This window comes from Capricornis sumatraensis, chromosome 13, assembly GCF_032405125.1.
Source record: "Capricornis sumatraensis isolate serow.1 chromosome 13, serow.2, whole genome shotgun sequence".
Taxonomy (NCBI): Eukaryota; Metazoa; Chordata; class Mammalia; order Artiodactyla; family Bovidae; genus Capricornis; species Capricornis sumatraensis.
The window spans coordinates 40,881,196-40,901,829 of record NC_091081.1 but is presented as its reverse complement, the minus strand read 5'-3'; the positions used below and the strand labels follow the sequence as shown (position 1 = coordinate 40,901,829).

At 36.0% G+C, this 20,634-nt stretch overlaps 1 protein-coding gene across 1 annotated transcript in view; it reads left to right on the top strand.

Annotated features, from left to right (window-relative positions):
- UFL1 (UFM1 specific ligase 1) overlaps positions 1–20,109 on the top strand; it is a 67,439-nt gene extending 47,330 nt beyond the window's left edge. The window contains exons 9-19 of the mRNA XM_068985014.1: positions 821–996; positions 2,326–2,505; positions 4,216–4,336; positions 6,582–6,698; positions 9,707–9,824; positions 10,899–11,065; positions 11,147–11,277; positions 16,539–16,619; positions 16,933–17,018; positions 17,514–17,694; positions 18,331–20,109. Of these exons, the coding sequence (XP_068841115.1) occupies positions 821–996; positions 2,326–2,505; positions 4,216–4,336; positions 6,582–6,698; positions 9,707–9,824; positions 10,899–11,065; positions 11,147–11,277; positions 16,539–16,619; positions 16,933–17,018; positions 17,514–17,694; positions 18,331–18,549 (1,577 nt within the window). The 3' untranslated portion in view covers positions 18,550–20,109. The remainder of the gene's footprint in view (positions 1–820; positions 997–2,325; positions 2,506–4,215; positions 4,337–6,581; positions 6,699–9,706; positions 9,825–10,898; positions 11,066–11,146; positions 11,278–16,538; positions 16,620–16,932; positions 17,019–17,513; positions 17,695–18,330) is intronic.
- Positions 20,110–20,634: the final 525 nt, after the last annotated feature.

The following is a 20,634-nucleotide window of genomic DNA, read 5'->3' as shown; positions in this document are numbered from 1 at the left end:
TTGAATTAAAATTTTGTTGTAATTAATTTTCTTAAATATTATTACTTGTGGACAAAGAGAGGTTGGTAGCTATCTCCAGTAATGTTAATGGCTGCAAATTTAAGTTTTAAATATTTTACTTTTTATATACTAGTTCTTTTACTAGTATAAATTAGACTACAGACTTGCTATCATCAGTTGTCTGATAAAACATTTGAAAAATAAATTCCATTCCTTTAGCTAACTGTGATAAGCAAAATTTCAATTTTTGTTTCTCTGATCATTACGTTCCTTTTCCTCAGTTCTAATTTTATTGCCCTTTTTTCTTTTGTCCTCATGCTTCCCTTCGACTCCTCAGTTGGAGAGTAAAAGACAAAGCAGGATTAATGAAATACTTGAACCAATTTATCTACAAATATGTTCAGTAATAAAAATTTGGGAGTGTAACATAGGGCCCCAGTGGCTCAGCAGTAAAGAATCTGCCTGCAGTGCAGGAGATGCAGCAGGAGCCAAGGGTTTGATCCCTGGGTTGGGAAGATGCCCTGGAGAACGAAATGGCAACCCTCTCCAGTATTCTTGCTTGAAAAATTCCATGGACAGAGAAGCCTGATGGGCACACTACAGTCCATGGGGTCTCAAAGAGTCAGACACAACTGAGCACGCGTGCAAACATGGCACAAGGTAACATAACCAGGAAGGAGGCTGTGATATGTTTTATTCTTGAAAAATTCTATTAAAATACAGTGCATTCCCAAAGAATAGATTTTGATAGAACTTAACATTTACTAAGAATTCTAAGAGTGATTAACAATTCTATTCCAATCTTGTAATGCATTTCTAGAATTTGATGCTTTGTCCAGACTTGGAATCCCAGATGCTATGAGCTACATAAGGAAAAGATATAAGACTACACAACTCTTGTTTTTGAAAGCAGCTTGTGTTGGCCAAGGACTTGTGGATCAGGTGGAAGCATCAGTAGAGGAAGCCATCAGCTCTGGAACATGGGTTGATATTGCAGTACGTTTTATCTTTTTCTTGTTAATTTTCCTTTAAGCCCAGAACAGCTGGTATTTCACTAGTATATGACCATTTTAAGAATTAGGATACAGCTCTCAAAAGAGGAATACTTTCATGGTTGAGGGAGGGAGAGGGATATTAATGAAAATGATAATTTCAGGTAGTAGAAAGAGCTAAGAAGAAATGTATTTTGGAGGCAAGGATATCAAGAATTGAAGTTACATTGTGAGTTTATGAGAGGAACGAGGCGTGACTTGTAGATTTAGGGCCTGATCAATGAAATGAAAAGTGGGTCCATGGTTAAGATGGGGGAACAGTGGGGAAGAGAAGATGGGAGCTGGGTTCTGGACACACCTGGAGGCACAAACCAAGTTGTTTTGAACAGGACATGTTTTCAGGTATGAGTTGAGGTAGGTTAGGGAAGCAGTAGGATATGTGATTTCAGAGTTCAGAGTGGTGATAAAATTAGAAATATAATTTGAGAGGTTGTTCAGCATATCAGTTCAGTTCAGTCGCTCAGTCGTGTCCGACTCTTTGTGACCCCATGAATTGCAGCACGCCAGGTCTCCCTGTCCATCACCAACTCCCGGAGTTCACTCAGACTCACGTCCATCGAGTCAGTGATGCCATCCAGCCATCTCATCCTCTGTCGTCCCCTTCTCCTCCTGCCCCCAATCCCTCCCAGCATCAGAGTCTTTTCCAATGAGTCAGCTCTTCGCATGAGGTGGCCAAAGTACTGGAGTTTCAGCTTTGGCATCATTCCTTACAAAGAAATCCCAGGGCTGATCTCCTTCAGAATGGGCTGGTTGGATCTCCTTGCAATCCTAGGGACTCTCAAGAGTCTTCTCCAACACCACAGTTCAAAAGCATCAATTCTTCAGCGCTCAGCCTTCTTCACAGTCCAACTCTCACATCCATATATGACCACAGGAAAAACCATAGCCTTGACTAGATGGACCTTTGTTGGCAAAGTAATGTCTCTTTTTTTAATATGCTATCTAGGTTGATCATAACTTTCCTTCCAAGGAGTATGCGTCTTAATTTCATGGCTGCAGTCACCATCTGCAGTGATTTTGGAGCCCAAAAAAATAAAGTCTGACACTGTTTCCACTGTTTCCCCATCTATTTCCCATGAAGTGATGGGACCAGATGCCATGATCTTCGTTTTCTGAATGTTGAGCTTTAAGCCAACTTTTTCACTCTCCTCTATAGATGGTTCCAAAACCACTGAACTTAATGAGATCACTTAGGGAGGGCATATATATAACAAATGGTTGATCTGTATTATATTGCATTTATACTTTGTTTTCATTTTGTTTGTAATTCTAGCCTCTGCTACCCAGTTCCTTATCAGTTGAAGATGCTGCAATATTGCTTCAACATGTAATGAGAGCACTCAGCAAACAGGTTTCAGCTGTAGTCTTTAGCGATACTATTGTAGTCAGTGAAAAATTTATAAATGATTGTACAGATCTGTTCAGTGAACTGATGCACCAGAAAGCTGAAAAGGTATGCCAGATTTCCTTTCACCTACTGATTTAACAGTATTTTCACATTATAGTCATCTGATGACTTTTGAAAATAAGGTAAGCAGTATACCCCAAACTGAACACTGTTTCATACATTATTTTCCTTCAGTGTATCATTCCTTTTTATTTCCTCTCCCTGATTTGTTTTTCTCCTCCTTCATTCCCATCAGAATATAGAAGTTAGAACATAGGAAGCTGATTTTATAAATCAAAATCTTATCAATGAAATTATACACTTATCACCTGAGAGTATTTGTCCAACATTAAAATCTGTAACAATGATACCGGTGGATTATATGCATAATATAGAGTATATCTATTTATCAATACACATTATATTTACTGTGTCTAGCAGAACCTCATAATTTTACCTATTTAGTAGTTACCAGCCAGATAACTTACTGAGGAAAGAAATTGTTAGTATCCAAATTGATTAGTTCCTCAGAGCAACTACTGTGGAAGTGTTTAGAAGCAGAGGTCATACCGTGTCTGCTTTAATGACTGCTGAATTCATGTTTCTGGTTAACAGCACCCCCATAATAAAGCCTGCTCACAAATAGGTAGAAAAAGCCCATTTATTATCTCAGACTGTTAATTCATGAGGGCCTATTAAGTATATAATTTGTGTTTATCTATATTGCTTTTAAGCTCCTTAATAGTCTTAAAAATGACACAACTTTTCTCTATTTGGCCTGCAAACCAGCAGAGAGGAGTATAAAGTACACTGGACTGATATCTGTAAACCTGAGTTCTAATTTCAGCTTGTTTACCCTGTAGGTGTTTGACTAATAGACCTCTAGTTCCCCCATCTTCAAAGAAAAGGATGATGCCTATTCTTATAAGGATAAATGTGAATTAAGGAATGATGTAAATAAAATGTCTGATACATGTTAGCTACCAGTTAGTAAATGACTACATTATTATTTTCATTGTGACCTTTTACTAAACTGCAGTTTAACACTATCTTTTTTCTTGTTTTCCTCCCTCCAACCACAAAAATAAATTTAGGGGGAAAAAAAATTCCTTTGTTTGAACTGTCATTTCAAATAAAATGACCCTCAAACAAAGTGATATAACATTTCATTGAAAAACTGAAAAGGAAATATTTTCAACAAGAAAATGTTTTTCATTACAGATTTAGAACCATTTTCTGAACTTTGAAATAGTTCATTGTTTCTAACATAAATTTATAAAAAAGCAGAGATCAAGAATGAGTCCAGAGTGGGGAAAAGTTTACATGACTAAGTATGCAACTCATATGTGATCATTATTGTGGGAGTGGAGATTCCATTATCTTTCTAGTCATCTCGGATATCCAAGTGGTACTGGACCATGGGAATCTTGAAAAGAGAGGGAGAAAGGGTCACCTGTTAGGCAGTGGCAAAATTAGCCAATAACATTTAAAGAGGATTACATCCAGTACTGTGTGGCCAGTTAGTTGTTACGTGATCAGGCATAGGATTTCTCATTACCTGGTGATAAATACAAAAAGTCAAGGACAACAAGGAAGGAGATTGATTTGGGGCAAGGACTAACAATCTGAGTGGCAGCTGAGACAAAGCTCTATAATTCTTAGCAGTGAAACCAAACAAAAAACAATTAGGATATGAGTGTATAAACAAGTTTTATTTTATGCATTTTGTAATATTTTGTATTTTTGCCTACAAAAAATAAGTATATTTTATTTCAGGAAATGAAAAACAATCCTGTTCATTTAATCACTGAAGAAGATCTGAAACAAATCTCCATTTTAGAAAGCATTAATACAAGTAAAAAGGATAAAAAAGATGAACGAAGGAGGAAAGCAATAGGTAACAAATTATTAATAACATGGAAGATTCAAGATGAGTTTTTTATTCATTGCAGTGAACTTTGTATTGATCAGACCTTTAGGAAGGCCTTTTGTTTAATTCACCTGCTGATATTAACCACATCTTTTGCTAATGAATTGATAACAAAAATGAAAATATTGATGGTTACTCTTTCATTTTGTGAGAATTAAGCTAATTTCATGATCTCCTGTTCCCGTTGCTCTTTAATGTTCCAGCCCTAGTAGCTTTCTTTTTTCTTTCTTGATTCTCAGACTTTGCAAGTTCATGTTCACTTCTACCTGGAATGGTCTCATGAATTCAAGTAACTGTTTCCTTCTTATCAAGAGCTCCCCTTGAAATGTCAGTTCCTTACAGAGGCCTCCCCAACCACTACCAAGAATAGTAGACAACACTGTCAGTCTCCATATATTATTCTCCTAGTTTTTTACATCACTTTGATCACTGTGATGTCTTTTATCATTTTGGAATCTTCTCCATCTCATTTATTGTTGTTTCCCTAATACTTAGAGCACTCCTTGGCATATTTTAAGTGCTCCATAAGTATTTATTGAGTGAATGAATTTCCTGAGGGCCTGTTTTTATGTATTCTTTTAATTTAGAATCACTGGAAATTATCCTAGGTATCACTGGTATACTAGTAACTTGCATTGGGAAATTAACATGCATTTTCCATACTTTTTGTAGTATGAAAAATTTTATTTGTGCTATATCAAGGTTAAAGAAATTAGATATTCAATGTATTTAATCAATAAATACAGCTATACTGAACATGCATTATAAAAACTTTATTTGCTGTGGAAGTTCACTACTTCAAGATTATTTTTCTCTTCAAAATCTTTTTATACAGAATCAGTAATGGTATTTTGAAATTTCTCTATTCTAGGAAAACTATATGGTAAATTACTGTAATCACAATTTTCATAGCAATGCATATTTTGTTAATTGAAGATTTAAATCCACTTAATCAGTTGGTTGTACTTATATCAGTATAACTAGTCTGTTTTATATCCTTAAAAATTCAGGGTCATCTGGTGTTTTGTTCTGATACTGCTGTTATAATAGTTTAATTACAGTTCATGGAATAATGTCAAACATATTTACCATAAGAAACTTATTACCAAATGTAAAAAACACATTCACTTTAAACTTTTATTTTGAAAGTTGTGTTTTTCTATCATAAAAGCAATAGAACTTATAGAGTATGATGAAATCTAGGTGGCTCAGCTGATAAAGAATCTTCTTGCAATGTGGGAGACATGGGTTCGATCCCTGGGTTGGGAAGATCCCCTGGAGAAGGAAACGGCTACCCACTCCAGTATTCTGGCCTGGAGAATTCCATGGACTGTATAGTCCATGGGGCTGCAAAGAATCTGACACGACTGTGTGACTTTCAGTTCACTTTAAGGGAATTCTACTTAGAGTTTAGAAAAAAAATCTTTGTTTATATATATATATCATTCTATTTTAAAAATGAATCTTTTATGAAGAAATATGTTTTCAATATTTTTCAATGTTATAATCCCATTATTATTTTATTTTGTTGAATAGATATTTTAAATGTAGATATATAATAGAGAAATAACTCTAATTTATTGATAGTGTCTTAGTCTGTTTCTTGGTTTGTATTTTTTTAGTCTTTATTTAGCCAGTAGGTGATTGATATTTTTCCACTTAACCAATTTATGGTCAGTATTTATTGAGCACCTGTTATCTGTCCAGCATTGCCTTAACCCCGAGGATGAGAACATTAGTGAGAGAGGCTCCCTACTGTCAAGAAGTTCATTCTTTTTTAGGATGGTGGGAGAGTCAGCATGTCTCCTGCAAACCTGGGGAATAATCTTTCAGTCAAGAAGACAAAACCAGATTTGTGAGGTACTGGAATAGGGGCTGTTAGTGAGGCTGTGGTAACAGAGATAAGCAACTTAGCGTACTTTTGAGGAAGATAGAAGGAAGGTAAAGGGATAGGTTTGGCCAGGAAAAAGTCAAAGCTTCAGAAAATAGATGTTATTAGAGAGAGACTGCATTTAGAGTAGATAGGCTATCTAAGTGAGTTGCTTAATTAAAATATTTCCTTATTATTTATTAATTTTTATTGTTTGAATTTTAAAAATATTTTAATAAACCACAACATTAAAAAGTGGCTAAAAGTTAAGTTTATTTGGCAATATAGTGTCATTATTTCTAAAAACAGTATTAGGTAATACTAATGTCATTTTCCCACCAGAGGGCAGTGGAAGTGTGAGAGGAGGAGGTGGCAGCAATGCCAGAGAGTACAAAATTAAAAAAACCAAGAAGAAAGGAAGAAAAGATGATGATAGTGACGATGAGTCATCTCACACAGGTGTGTAGCTCATTTCACTTCTCCTTTGTATGTGTGTGATTTTTTTTTTTAACTTACTTTCTTAAGATGCATACAGTGAGGTGTCTGTGATTATGCAGGAAGTCCTTGCTTTGCAGAGTTTCAGTGGGCACAATTTCACAATTAAATAACACCAGTACCCCAACAATGCAGCTCATATTTCAGTTACCAGGCTAGTGTACTAACTGAGTGATTGCATAAGGTACAGACTTTGCTGCCGGCTCCTTAGTCCACAGACCACATAAATAACAGATGTGCATCGTGATCCGTGACAGTCACATCGCTTATTTCCAGGTTTGTCAGAGACTGGTCACTGTGTGTCTCTTACCTTGCTTTATGCACTGAAAACACAGCATGTAGTTGTGTTACCTCCTTGTCCCCCAGCAATAAATCCATGTGACATTTTACAAAAATGGATAATCAAAAGAGGAAATTGGCCAACAAAGATGAATGTGTGGCAAAGGAAAGTGATAACACTGGAAATATGAATCAAGAATAAGTGGAGTTGTACAAGAAATACCTGACTGTGGGAATGTTGAAGTTGCCTCTGTTCAAGAAACTTTAACTGTGCAGAGGAGCTTGGTAAAGGCACACTTGACGTAAATAAGCGAAATGATTATGACAAAAAGGATAAAGATGTCTTCAAGGCGTGAAGGAAATGGCAACCCACTCTGGTGTTCTTGCCTGGAGAATCCCAGGGATGGGGGAGCCTGGTGGGCTGCCGTCTCTGGAGTCGCACAGAGTTGGACACGACTGAAGCAACTTAGCAGCAGCAGCAGCAGCAGCAGGGCGTGAAATTGACAAAAAAGCTTCACCTTAAAGGAATTCTCATAAGTGTTTCACAGTGTTGAGAGGGCAAAGAATAAAATGTTGGAAGCTGATTGAGAGTTATAAAGGGAATATGACAGCTTGCTCAGGCCTAGAAAAGATGCTTGCTCTGTAATTTAAGTTACAGGATGAAAAGAAGGTAAGCAGTGTTCAAATTATTATTGATTAGCTTTTTACAAAGAAAACATTTTCATTCTCAGTGTTTCTGATGCACTAAATTACAGTGTACTAAATTAGAATTATTAGTCTTATTTTCCATTTCCATATACATTCATAACCAGCAATAAAAACTTTGAATGTTTTCACAAACATTTTTAAAAGGTTACAGAACAATCATAAAATTTCCCATTGTTTATTAGAAACATTTTACAGTTACAGCTTGCATAGATTTTTATGGTCTCCCAGCTTCCATGCAAAGCAAATTAGAACATTTTATGAAAAGTGACTCTGCAAATTTAAGTTAAAAATAATTTTATTCATGTTTAATTTTTATGGTAATACCTAATTGGTTGGTTGCTTCTATCTAAGCAGGGGAACTAGATATATGCATCTTTCTTTATCTAGACTTTAGTTAGTATTTGGTATGGTTAAGTTAGCAAGACATACCTTACTTTGCTTTTCTAAATGTATGATTTTTTTATGTTTGTTTTAAAAATTAATGAAACTATGATACCTCCCCTTCTCCTTTTCCCCAGCACAAAGAGAAACTTGAAATGGTGATTTGAGATTTTTTTTTGTACCTCTTCCACAGAATTTATTGGCTTGGGAAATATAAATATCAAGTGACAAGACTTCAGATGTTAATACACCACTACTTATAATAGAACAATTGCTTAAGATCCATCTAAAGTATTCTAAAATAAGTCAGAATAGGTACTGTTCTCAACATACATAAAGCAGTATTAATTAACAGAAAATTATCTTAGAAACTGTGAACTCAACCCTTATTTTTCATTAGCATTCAAACTATTCTGTGTGAGTTCCTCAGAGGTTAAACAAGGAGTTAGTGAAGGGGCATTTAAGAAAATACTTCTCTAAAATCTATAGTCTTAAGTAACTGAGGCATTGTGATACTCCTTTTGTGTATAGTTTAGTAGGAGGGGAGCTATAAAAGAATTTTTTTTAAAAAAAGGCAGTTTCGGTGCTTTTGAAAAATTGTTTTGCTGTAATCTCAGAAATGGGGGATGCAGTTTGATTCTCAACTAAAATACATGCTCAACTCTAAAAGATTACTGGAAGGAAACAATACAGTTTAATAACTAGTCAAATACCTACAGGAAGCAGACAGAAGTCACATACTATTTGATGTCAGAGAGCAGGAATGAATAGCAGAACTCGGGGGAAAAAAAAGGATAGTACTTTCCTATCATCTATTCTAAAGCTACAAGTAGTAGCTGTACTTAGATCTTGATGCATACTGAAAATTGATTTTTGAGCTATTCTGTTATCTCTAAGGTTTTATTTTAGAGGCAGTAACCTAATTTAGCTGGCAATAATCACTTTTTTATACTTTAACAATTAATTATGGAAATATTGTTAGCTTTCTTTGCAACCCATACTTTTCCAAGTAAGTGAGTAGGCATGACATTTCCTCAGTTAACAATTATTTCCATTACATACAAATTTTCCTTGGCATAGAATTATTTTCGTGAGAGCAAAAATAATTATGGCTGTAAAAGTGTAGGTTTTTTCATCCATGCCTGTTCAAAAAGACAGTTTTTAGCTTCATTCTACTAGAATTGTGGTTCACTTGATTATAAGGATGACTTGATTTTTAGTAAATATCTATAAAGAAGGACAGTCTGCTCCATATCCATTGTTCAACAAAAAATTATCCTAAGATTTTAACAATCCACTTGATTGTTTTGATTTCCAGATATTTGCATCATCCAAATTAGATTAGGGGAAGAATCATCGTTACTATTTTTGATTGACATGTAGAAAACAAATTAAAATGTTATTACTTGAAATGCCACTATATTTTCTATTTTAACAGTGTTTTCATTGCTTATTTCTATTTGACATGGGCAATTTTGGTGACAAAAGTTAACATTAGAGACTTTATGATCAGCAATGAATAAATTACTATCTTATTAAATACATTATTTGCTTGTAGGTTGCTTATTTTTGTTGTTTTTTCCTGTGGCTCATTTTTATTACAGGAAAGAAGAAACCAGAGATTACTTTTATGTTCCAGGATGAGATTGAGGATTTTTTAAGAAAACACTTACAAGATGCCCCTGAGGAGTTTATTTCTGAGCTTGCAGAGTATTTAATAAAGCAAGTATATGTTTTTGGTTTTATGGTAGAAATTTAGTGAGTTATTAAAATTTTCACAGCCTCTTTGAAAACATATAATATTGGTGTTTTCAAAACTTCAAATTTAACAGTCACTGAATTCCAGATTTTGTTTGCTTATAGAAGTAGTTCAACAAATATTTAAGTGTGCTGGGCAAGGCAGTGCCAAAAATACAGGGCAGGAATGTGTAGGCAGTCTCTTCTCCTCTCTTCCAGTCCTAGTTGGAAGAAAAACAACATTGCATGAAAAGTAACATCTACAATGAAAAGATTATTCTCTGTCAAACAGAAGATAAACAGTGCACTTTTAGAGAGAAAATAAAGTAACAAACTGCCCTCAGAGAGAATAAATTTAGACAGCACTACCTTGTAAATGAGCCAGGCTAAATTTATTTTTATACAGAAATAAATTATATATAATGACTATCCCTAACTACCATGAAGTTTTCCCACAAGTTAGTCTGTGTGTATAAGCTTCTCTAAATGCAATCCAGGAGCCCAGTGTATCTAACTTTTTGAATATAGAAATAGAGCTTTTGTAGTCAATTCTTAAAAATTTTAAATGAATGCTCTTGTGCATAAATGTTACATTGTTATATTTTTCATATATGAAAAGTTGAAATAGTTACTATTAACTATTTGCCACTACATTTTAAAAGTCTGTTCTGTGTTTAGCATAAGGATTTTTTAAAATATGGATCTTTTTATAGTACTTTAGAAATTGAGAGTTTAAGTTATAACTTATTATTCCTGAGGATGGGAAACATTTATAATCTGCTGTATTTATAGTCTGCTCTGAACTGAATTTGAACTGAAGCTTTTGTTAAAACCATTTTTCTTGTTGTCTTTAGTGCAATAAATTTGATTATAACTTCAAATTAATTATTCCCAATTTTAATTTCTGGAATTAGAGGAAAAATTCTTGAACCATTCTCCAAATCTTATTTTTTTTAAGATAGAGATCTTTTTAAAGCCTTATTTCCATAGAAGCAAAATTTCTTATCTACATAAACCCAGTGCATTTTAATGAACTAAATATATTTATCTTATTCATAGACCTTTAAATAAAACTTACCTCGAGGTGGTACATTCAGTTTACATGTCTTCAACTTCTTCGGCCTCTGGAACTGGTAGAAAGCGCACGATCAAGGACTTGCAAGAAGAGGTTTCAAACCTTTACAATAATATTCGATTATTTGAAAAAGGGATGAAGTTCTTTACAGGTATTGTACTTAATAGTGTGTTTTCATTGATTCTCAGTTGTTCTCGGACATTTGTTTTAATAAAGCATCTTTATTTTCCAGATGATACCCAGGGTGCTCTTACCAAACACTTGCTGAAAACAGTGTGTACTGATATCACTAATCTCATTTTCAACTTCTTAGCTTCGGACTTAATGATGGCAGTAGATGATCCTGCAACCATTACCAGTGAAGTAAGTTAGTGTTTTTCTTGCCACTCTTGATGTGTTTTGCTTTGAAGTCCAGGCACATTTTTTCTCACATCCTAAAAGGAAAATGAAATTCAGGAAGGAGTTTTTAGAAATCTGTCAGATTTTTAGTTCAGGTTTAGTACACTGTATATACAGTTGCTACCAGGACTGGAAATATAACCAGTCTATTAACAGTAATAATAAAAGGAAATACTAGTCATTGCAAAGGAAATACTAGTCATTGTGTCTGAAAATGCCTGTAATAAATATGATAACATGCGTGCTTGGCCGTCTACTTCCTGTTAGCGTATAGAAAGTAACAGAATATTACCTCTTTTAAAAAAGATAAATATGCTATTGGGCTTCCCAGGTGGCACAGTAGCAAAGACTCCATCCAGGATACACAGGTTCAATCCCATGGACAGAGAAGCATGGTGGTCTACATGCAGTCCAGTTCAATTCAGTTCAGTCACTTCCAACTCTTTGTGAACCCATAAATCGCAGCATACCAGGCCTTCCTGTCCATCACCAACTCCCAGAATTTACTCAAACTCATGTCCATCAAGTCAGTGATGCCATCCAACCATCTCATCCTCTGTCATCTCCTTCTCCTCCTGCCCTCAATCCCTCCCAGCATCAGGGTCTTTTCCAGTGAGTCAACTCTTTGCATGAGGTGGCCAAAATATTGGAGTTTCAGCATCAGTCCTTCCAATGAACACCCAGGGCTGATCTCCTTTAAAATGGACTGGTTGGATCTCCTTGCAGTCCAAGGGACTCTCAAGAGTCTTCTCAAACACCACAGTTCAAAAGCATCAATTCTTCAGAGCTCAGCTTTCTTCGCAGTCCAACTCTCACATCCATACATGACTACTGAAAAAACCATAGCCTTGACTAGACGGACCTTTGTCAGCAAAGTAATGTCTCTGCTTTTCAATATGCTGTCTAGGTTGGTCATAACTTTCCTTCCAAGGAGTAAGCGTCTTTTAATTTCATGGCTGCAGTCACCATCTGCAGTGATTTTGGAGCCCCCAAAAATAAAGTCTTGACACTGTTTCCCCATCTATTTCCCATGAAGTGAAGGGACCAGATGCCATGATCTTCGTTTTCTAAATGTTGAGCTTTAAGCCAACTTTTTCACTCTCCTCTCACTTTAATCAAGAGGCTTTTTAGTTCCTCTTCACTTTCTGCCATAAGGGTGGTGTTATCTGCATATCTGAGGTTATTGATATTTCTCCCAGCAATCTTGATTCCAGCTTGTGCTTCATCCAGCCCAGCATTTCTCATGATGTACTCTGCATATAAGTTAAATAAGCAGGGTGACAATATACAGCCTTGACGTACTCCTTTTCCTATTTGGAACCAGACTGTTGTTCCATGTCCAGTTCTAACAGTTGCTTCCTGACCTGCATATAGGTTTCTCAAGAGGCAGGTCAGGTGGTCTGGTATTCCCATCTCTTTCAGAATTTTCCACAGTTTCTTGTGATCCACAGAGTCAAGGCTTTGGCATAGTCAATAAAGCAGAAATAGATGTTTTTCTCTTGCTTTTTCAATGACCCAGTGGATGTCGGCAATTTGATCTCTAGTCCCTCTGCATATTCTAAAAACCAGCTTGAACATCTGGAAGTTCACAGTTCATGTATTGCTGAAGCCTGGCTTGGAGAATTTTGAGCATTCCTTTACTAGCATGTGAGATGAGTGCAATTGTGTGGTAGTCTGAGCATTCTTTGGCATTGCCTTTCTTTGGGATTGGAATGAAAACTGACCTTTTCCAGTCCTGTGGCCACTGCTGAGTTTTCCAAATTTGCTGGCATATTGAGTGAGTGCAGCACTTCCACAGCATCGTCTTTCAGGATTTGAAATAGCTTGACTGGAATTCCATCACCTCCACTAGCTATGTTCATAGTGATGCTTTCTAAGACACACTTGACTTCACATTCCAGGATGTCTGGCTCTAGGTGAGTGATCACACCATCATGATTATCTGAGTCGTGAAGATCTTTTTTGTACAGTTCTTCTGTGTATTCTTGCCACATCCTCTTAATATCTTCTGCTTCTGTTTGTTAGGTCCATACCATTTCTGTCCTTTATCGAGCCCATCTTTGCATGAAATGTTCCCTTGGTATCTCTAATATTCTTGAAGAGCTCTCTAGTCTTTCCCATTCTGTTGTTTTCCTCTATTTCTTTGCATTGATCACTGAGGAAGGCTTTCTTAGCTCTCCATGTAATCCTTTGGAACTCTGCATTCAGATGTTTATATCTTTCCTTTTCTCCTTTGCTTTTCGCTTCTCTTCTTTTCACAGGTATTTGTAAGGCCTCCTCAGACAGCCATTTTGCTTTTTTGCATTTCTTTTTCTTGGGGATGGTCTTGATCCTTATCTCCTGTTCAATGTCACGAACCTCCGTCCGTAGTTCATCAGCCACTCTGTCTATCAGATCTAGTCCCTTAAATCTATTTCTCACTTCTACTGTATAATCATAAGTGATTTGATTTAGGTCATACCTGAATGGTCTAGTGGTTTTTTCTACTTTCTTCAATTTAAGTCTGAATTTGGCCCATGCAGTCCAGGGGGCCACAAAGAGCTGTACTTGACTAAGCATGCATACACAAATAAGCTCTGTAGTGTACAAAATCTTCTTTTAAGCTCATCAGATGACCTAGATTGGATTTAATTTCACCAGATAACCTTTCAGAGAATGAAGGTGACTATCCAAAGAGGTAGAATAGATAGGGAGAAGAGGTGTCTGTCACAGACTAGAAGTAAAGCAGCTGAAATTTTAACAAGTCCTTAGAGGTCTAGGCTAGCACAACACTTTAGAATCCCATGAGACAGCCAGAACAAGGTGGGGAGAGGGTGAAGAGTAATGGTGTTTAGTTATTTTGAAATCAGGTTTTATTTCCTCCTAATTGTTGCTGTGTCAGACCCCTCTTTCCTGTTGAGTTGCACATCCCTTATCAGAGTTCTGACCAGATTCTACAACTTTGCAGTTATTTTCATTTCATGACACTGTATCATTTATTTAGACTGACTCCAGTTCATTTTCTTAAGTTCTAATCTCAAATTCAAAGCTCCTCTCTTCCCTTTTTGCAGTGTAAGGTGGAGCTATGGCTCCCATTTGCCTAGAGGAAGAAAAGTATGTTCTGCCCCATCCTCCTCTCCTTCCACACTCTGAAGTGAAGTGAAGTCGCTCAGTCATGTCCGACTCTTTGTGACCCTATGGACTGTAGCCTACCAGGCTCCTCCCTCCATGGGATTCTCCATGTGAGAGTACTGGAGTGGGTTGCCATTTCCTTCTCCAGGGTATCTTCCCAACCCAGAGATCGAACCCGGGTCTCCTGCATTCCAGGCAGACGCTTTAACCTCTGAGCCACCCTAGATCCACTTAAAGTTGGAGATTAGAAAGAATGAAAGAGACAAAAGTGCCTTTATGAGACTGACTGCATATCACTGGCATCGATCCAGTTCAAACTAAATCAGCCTCATGCCTGTGGCCTCTCCTGATGTGACATTTGTCACGTAAGTGAGATAGGCAGTTTGGGGGAAATGTTATCATCATGCAACTCCTCCTCATATCAAGGACTCTCCCTAAACCTCCAAACAGAGCTCCATTTATCTCTTCCTCCTACCCTAGAAAGGCACTGTGTCCCTTCCATTCTTCAGCTCGAATAGTGAGTGCCAGCTATGTGGACTGTTTCATGTACCTGCCTGCATGCCAACCTCCACTGTGGGAAACACATGGGTTCTGTCCCATGCCCTTCAAGGGCCACAGGAAGATTGGTATAACATGGAGGGCAGGAGTCAGTAGGTTGTCCAGTCTTCCAAGACACTGTAATTCTAGAGCCTGCTGCCCACACCATTCCAGTAAGACCTCCTCTAGAACTTTTGCACTAGGAGGAGCCATAAGACTGTCCACAAATGCCACCAAACTTTACGAAGCACATCTGGGGCAGAGTGCAGTAAAGTTCCACACACAAGACAGTGTAGCATCCATCTATCCATGGCTCAAGTCCCCTCACTTATAGATACGCTTAATCTTTATGAGTGGGGCTCCCTCATCTGGCCTTAGGGAAGAATACTCTTCCCACCACAATAGAAAAGATAAGGAGCAGCCTCTTACCCCAAATTCTCTTTTTCTTGCAAGATGAACGGTGGTATGTGCTCATTCACTCACAAGCTCTCTGATCCTCCTCTTTTACTGCAGGAGCAAATGGGATGAATGCGGGCTGCATCTAGCCTCTTTGGCTGGCTGTTGACTAGTGTTCTGATGTTAAAGTATTTTAGTGTATTTTATCCCAGGTTTGCAGTCTGAAATTTAAGAACAAGAATAACACACATATATTAACTGAACTTATATTCAGTTCAGTTCAGTCACTCAGTCGTGTCTGACTTTGTGACCCCATGGACTGCAGCACACCAGGCCTCCCTGTCCATCACCAACTCCCAGAGTTTGCTCAAACTCATGTCCATCAAGTCAGTGATGCCATGCAACCATCTCATCCTCTGTCATCCACTTCTCCTCCTGCCTTCAGTCTTTCCCAGCATCAGGGTCTTTTCAAATGAGTCAACTCTTCGCATCAGGTGGCCAGAGTACTGGAGTTTCATCTTCAACATCAGTCCTTCCAATGAACATTCAGGACTGATTTCCTTTAGGATGGACTGGTTGGATCTCCTTGCAGTCCAAGGGACTCAAGAGTCTTCTCCAACACCACAATTCAAAAGCATCAATTCTTCAGAGCTCAGCTTTCTTCACAGTCCAACTCTCACATCCATACATGACCAGTGGAAAAACCATAGCCTTGACTAGACGGACCTTTGTTGGCAAAGTAATGTCTCTGCTTTTTAATATGCTGTCTAGGTTGGTTATAACTTTTCTTCCAAGGAGTAAGCGTCTTTTTATTTCATGGCTGTAGTCACCATCTGCAGTGACTTTGGAGCCCCACAAAATAAAGTCTGACACTGTTTCCACTGTTTCCCCATCTATTTCCCATGAAGTGATGGGACCAAATGCCATAATCTTTATTTTCTGAATGTTGAGCCTTAAGCCAACTTTTTCACTCTTTCACTTTCATCAAGAGGCTTTTTAGTTCTTCTTTGCTTTCTGCCATAAGGGTGGTGTCATCTGCATATCTGAAGTTATTGATATTTCTCCCAGCAATCTTGATTCCAGCTTGTGCTTCATCCAGCCCAGCGTTTCTCATGATATACTCTGTAGCTTTGACATGTAGTGCATATACAATCTCAAAGGATTTTTTTTTTTCCCTATAGGTAAGAAAAAAAATTCTAAGTAAATTATCAGAAGAAACAAAAGTGCCTCTCACAAAACTCCACAACTCTCTGAATGAAAAGGTAAATAAAGCTTTACTGTATTTAGATATTTGAGCTAGAATTTGTGATCTTTGAATAGATTTTTATCAAAATAACTGAAAACTAAATTTTAAACTATTAATTTACACTCAGGACATCCCTTTTGAGGGTGAAGAGAGAAACGAAGCTGGGGACACTTTACTGTCTAGTCCTAAATCACAGTTTCAAACTTAATGACAAAATGACCTTTTTAAAAATTGTATTTGGGGCATAAAATTATAAAACAGTATTAAATGACTGCTTTTCTTTAGGCGACTGTTTATAAAAGTAAATAATGGTTTAAACACCTTTCCAGAGCATAGAAGACTTTCTTGCTTGTCTGGATTCTGCAGCAGAAGCTTGTGATATTATGTTGAAGAAGGGAGACAAAAAAAGAGAAAGGTAACACTGAATTAATGTCTGAAATTGGAGTCTGTCTGAATCCTGCAAAGAGAACTGTTGTATCTAAATGGCTGTAGACCTTCAAACATAGTCAGTCTTCATATCCTTAAGTGTCCCTCTCTGACCCAATGGAATAAGGTATCAGAGTTCTTAATCCCATAGCTGATGAAGCCTAGGAATTAATAATTCTTATTAGCCTTAAGACCTTCTTTATAGGAAGCCTTATTTAAACCAGTGCACTTCTGTTTGATACCCAACAATTCAAAATAAAAAGCATACTTTGAGAATCTCTGATGTATAGTTTTTCTATCTATATAGTTTTTCTATCATTTTTTAGCATATTAATTTATCAGTGCTGTTCAGAACTGTGTCTGTTGCATAAACGGTCCCTTAAATTGTTTGAAACCTAAAAATGAATACAGAAGGCAAGAACTGAAATTGGTGAGAACTTGTTAGAATATGATAACATGCTTGTGTTACTTTCTTTTTGTTTAGGCAGGTACTGTTTCAGCATCGACAAGCACTGGTTGAACAGCTAAAAGTCACAGAAGACCCTGCTCTTATCCTGCATCTCACGTCGGTTCTGTTGTTTCAATTCTCAACCCATAGCATGCTCCATGCACCTGGAAGATGTGTCCCCCAGATCATTGCTTTTCTGAATAGTAAAATTCCAGAGGTATTATATTTTCAGTGTACTTGAAACTTTTAGATTCTGAATATTTTGAGTGTATTAACATCATGTTTCTGCTTCCTAGAGTGGGAACAGTGAAGGAGGAGATTGATTTTTAAAACTCAGTCTAAAAAAAAAAAAAAAAAAAATAGTCTAGTTCAAGAATGTTTCAGGATCCTTTAAGATCTACAGTAAAGAATATTCTGAATTTAGAAATTAAGCTTTTGGAAGTGATACAATAATGCTCAGTCTTCCATTTCAGTTTATGCAGGTTTAACCTGTCCTTCAAGGATCAGCTCAAAAAGTCCTACCCAACACACATTCTTCTGAGGGACTTCTCAGCTAGAAGTAAACTGGCTTCTTTGAATTTTTATGTCACTTTATCTTTGGTGATAGAACCCAGCTCAGTAAATTTACATTAAAATTATCTGTATTCATGTTTTATCTCCCCCAAACTAACCTCCTTGAGAGCAAGGAACCTCCTTGAGAGCAAGGACCTTGCTAGATTCAGCCTTCTACTTCTGTGACCAGTAATTTGTAAAGATGAAGACCTGCAGTGTATAATGGTTGAATAAATCTTACTTTGTCCCACAGAAAATTAAATCATGTTCGTTAACTTTCCTCTCCTTTCTCTTTTCACAGGATCAACATACTCTTTTAGTAAAGTATCAAGGTTTGGTTGTAAAGCATTTAGTCAGTCAAAATAAGAAGACTGGGCAGGGAGAAGATCCCTTGAGTGATGAATTAGACAAAGAACAAGAGGATATCATCAATACAACTCGTAAAGAACTTCAGGAGCTTTCCTCGTCCATTAAAGACCTTGTTCTCAAATCGAGGAAGTCATCAGTGACAGAAGAGTGATGATTTTAATTTACTTAATGTTGTCATACAGTAAATATTTTTCCCCCAAAGTTAAAGGTGAGTGGTTACCAAAAAAAAACCTCATTTCACAGTCCAGAATCCCCTCAATAGCACCTCCCACACCCACAGTTCAGTTAAAACAGTAGCATTGTATTCATTGTAAGTTTTAAAAAAATGTAAGTTTTTGTAAATTGGGCTCTCCATGGAAGGTTTCTTTTTCACATTATTCTAAAAACTATACATTTCAAGTTTATTTTCTTCATATAAGCTGAATGAAAAATAAATTTTCTGATATCTTTTATCTCTAGGAAAGGACTCATTTGTTGTGTTACTAGATTTCAGGTGACATATGTAAATATAATTTACATAGAAACTCAAAATGTGGTCAGTGTTTTTTAAAGAAAGGAAAAACCTTTGGTATCAAAATGAAAACAGTGTATTTTTCTTTAAAATTAATAGAGAATGCTTCAAACCTAAAATACAGAAGTTTGCCAGCTATTGTTTTTGTTTTATTACTAAGTCCTTGCTCTTATTCCTGGCAGATAGAGGGCCTCTCATTTCCCCCACAAGAGTGAACTTCTCTGTGTCTGGGGGCTTCAGGGATGTGTTTACAGATATAGAAGAATACCTGAGAGCCTCATGCATTTCTGTGCTCTATTGTAAAATAAGATGCTAACAAGAGTGAGAGGAAAAGTGTAATTTACTACTTACAGGTGTTAAATCACATTTACTAAAAATGTACTACAAATAGTTTTCTGTAACCCAGTTTGCATTTCTGAATTTCATTTTTCATATCAGTAGACACTGTCACCTAATACTTTGTTGTAGGGGATCTATAATGCATTTAAATCATTGGAACTTTTTTCAAAAATAGAAACTTAAGAAATAGGTATTCTTAATTTGTAAAGATTAGCAATTAAAAGACAAATAATTCCTTGGAGTAATAATTTTAATCAAATGAGTTTTAAGCAACAACTTACTGTATATAAAAAAGGAATTTAACTATTTAAAATAGTAAATTAAATCTCAAATATTTAAAAAAATACTATTTTATATTATTCCTTATATGGCATTTAAGATGATGTTTGAATACAAAGATTAGTCTACCTCTACCCTAAATCTAGACAAAGTATTTAACACTGATTGAAAGAAGTTAATATAATTTGCTAAGCAATGTCAAAGTTGATAGGAATATTACAAATTTTAAAGTATTTTCCATTGGTAATTTTCTATTAATGTATTTTCATAAGGGCAAAGGAAGAAAATGACAAATTTTCTGTGACCACAAACTCCACTTAGTCATGTTCATTCAGCTTCCAGAACATACCCAACCTAATTTTTTATTCAGTGCTTGTTTAAGGATCTTATTACTTAGGTTTCAAGAGATACCAAAGTAATCCACATTTAAGTCAAAGTATCAGACAATGAAACAAAAAGCCATTCTTACTTTGTTGCATTACACATTCATTAAATTATTTTCTTTTATCAAAATGGTTATTTTTCCACAGTAAATAAGTTTTTATTATTTTTGTAAATAAAATTACTTAGCTGATTTTATATGTAAAAATCTAATTTCATTAATAAAAAATGTTTACTGTGCTCTTAATGGGCAGATTTAAGAATGTTATTTAGAATAAAGTTCTCTTTCTATTAAATTTTATGTACTTTGAATCTATTAATTACTAGGATTGATGTATATGTGTATTTACATTTTAAAATTATTATTCTGAATATTTTTAGAGGATTTTATTATGTTTGTACACAAAAATAGTTCCATAGTCCTCTGTGTCTTTCATTCCTTGCAAGTTTGCCATTCATGAACCATTTCACCTTAATAAATCATTTTCAGTTACCTGGATTTCAGCAAATGTATAGCTAAACTTTTATCTGCTGTTAGTACTTCTTACTGTTGCACATAATGGCAGGGATATTTGAATAATATGCTCAAGTATTTATATATGTTCTATCTCCAGACCATTTGTTTTTGAATAGTCAAAGGAAACTCATTTCTGACCATCAAAAAGAGTCAGTGAACAGTGGCATATCTTAACCAAAAATCAGTGTATTTCCCAAAAAGACCTTAAC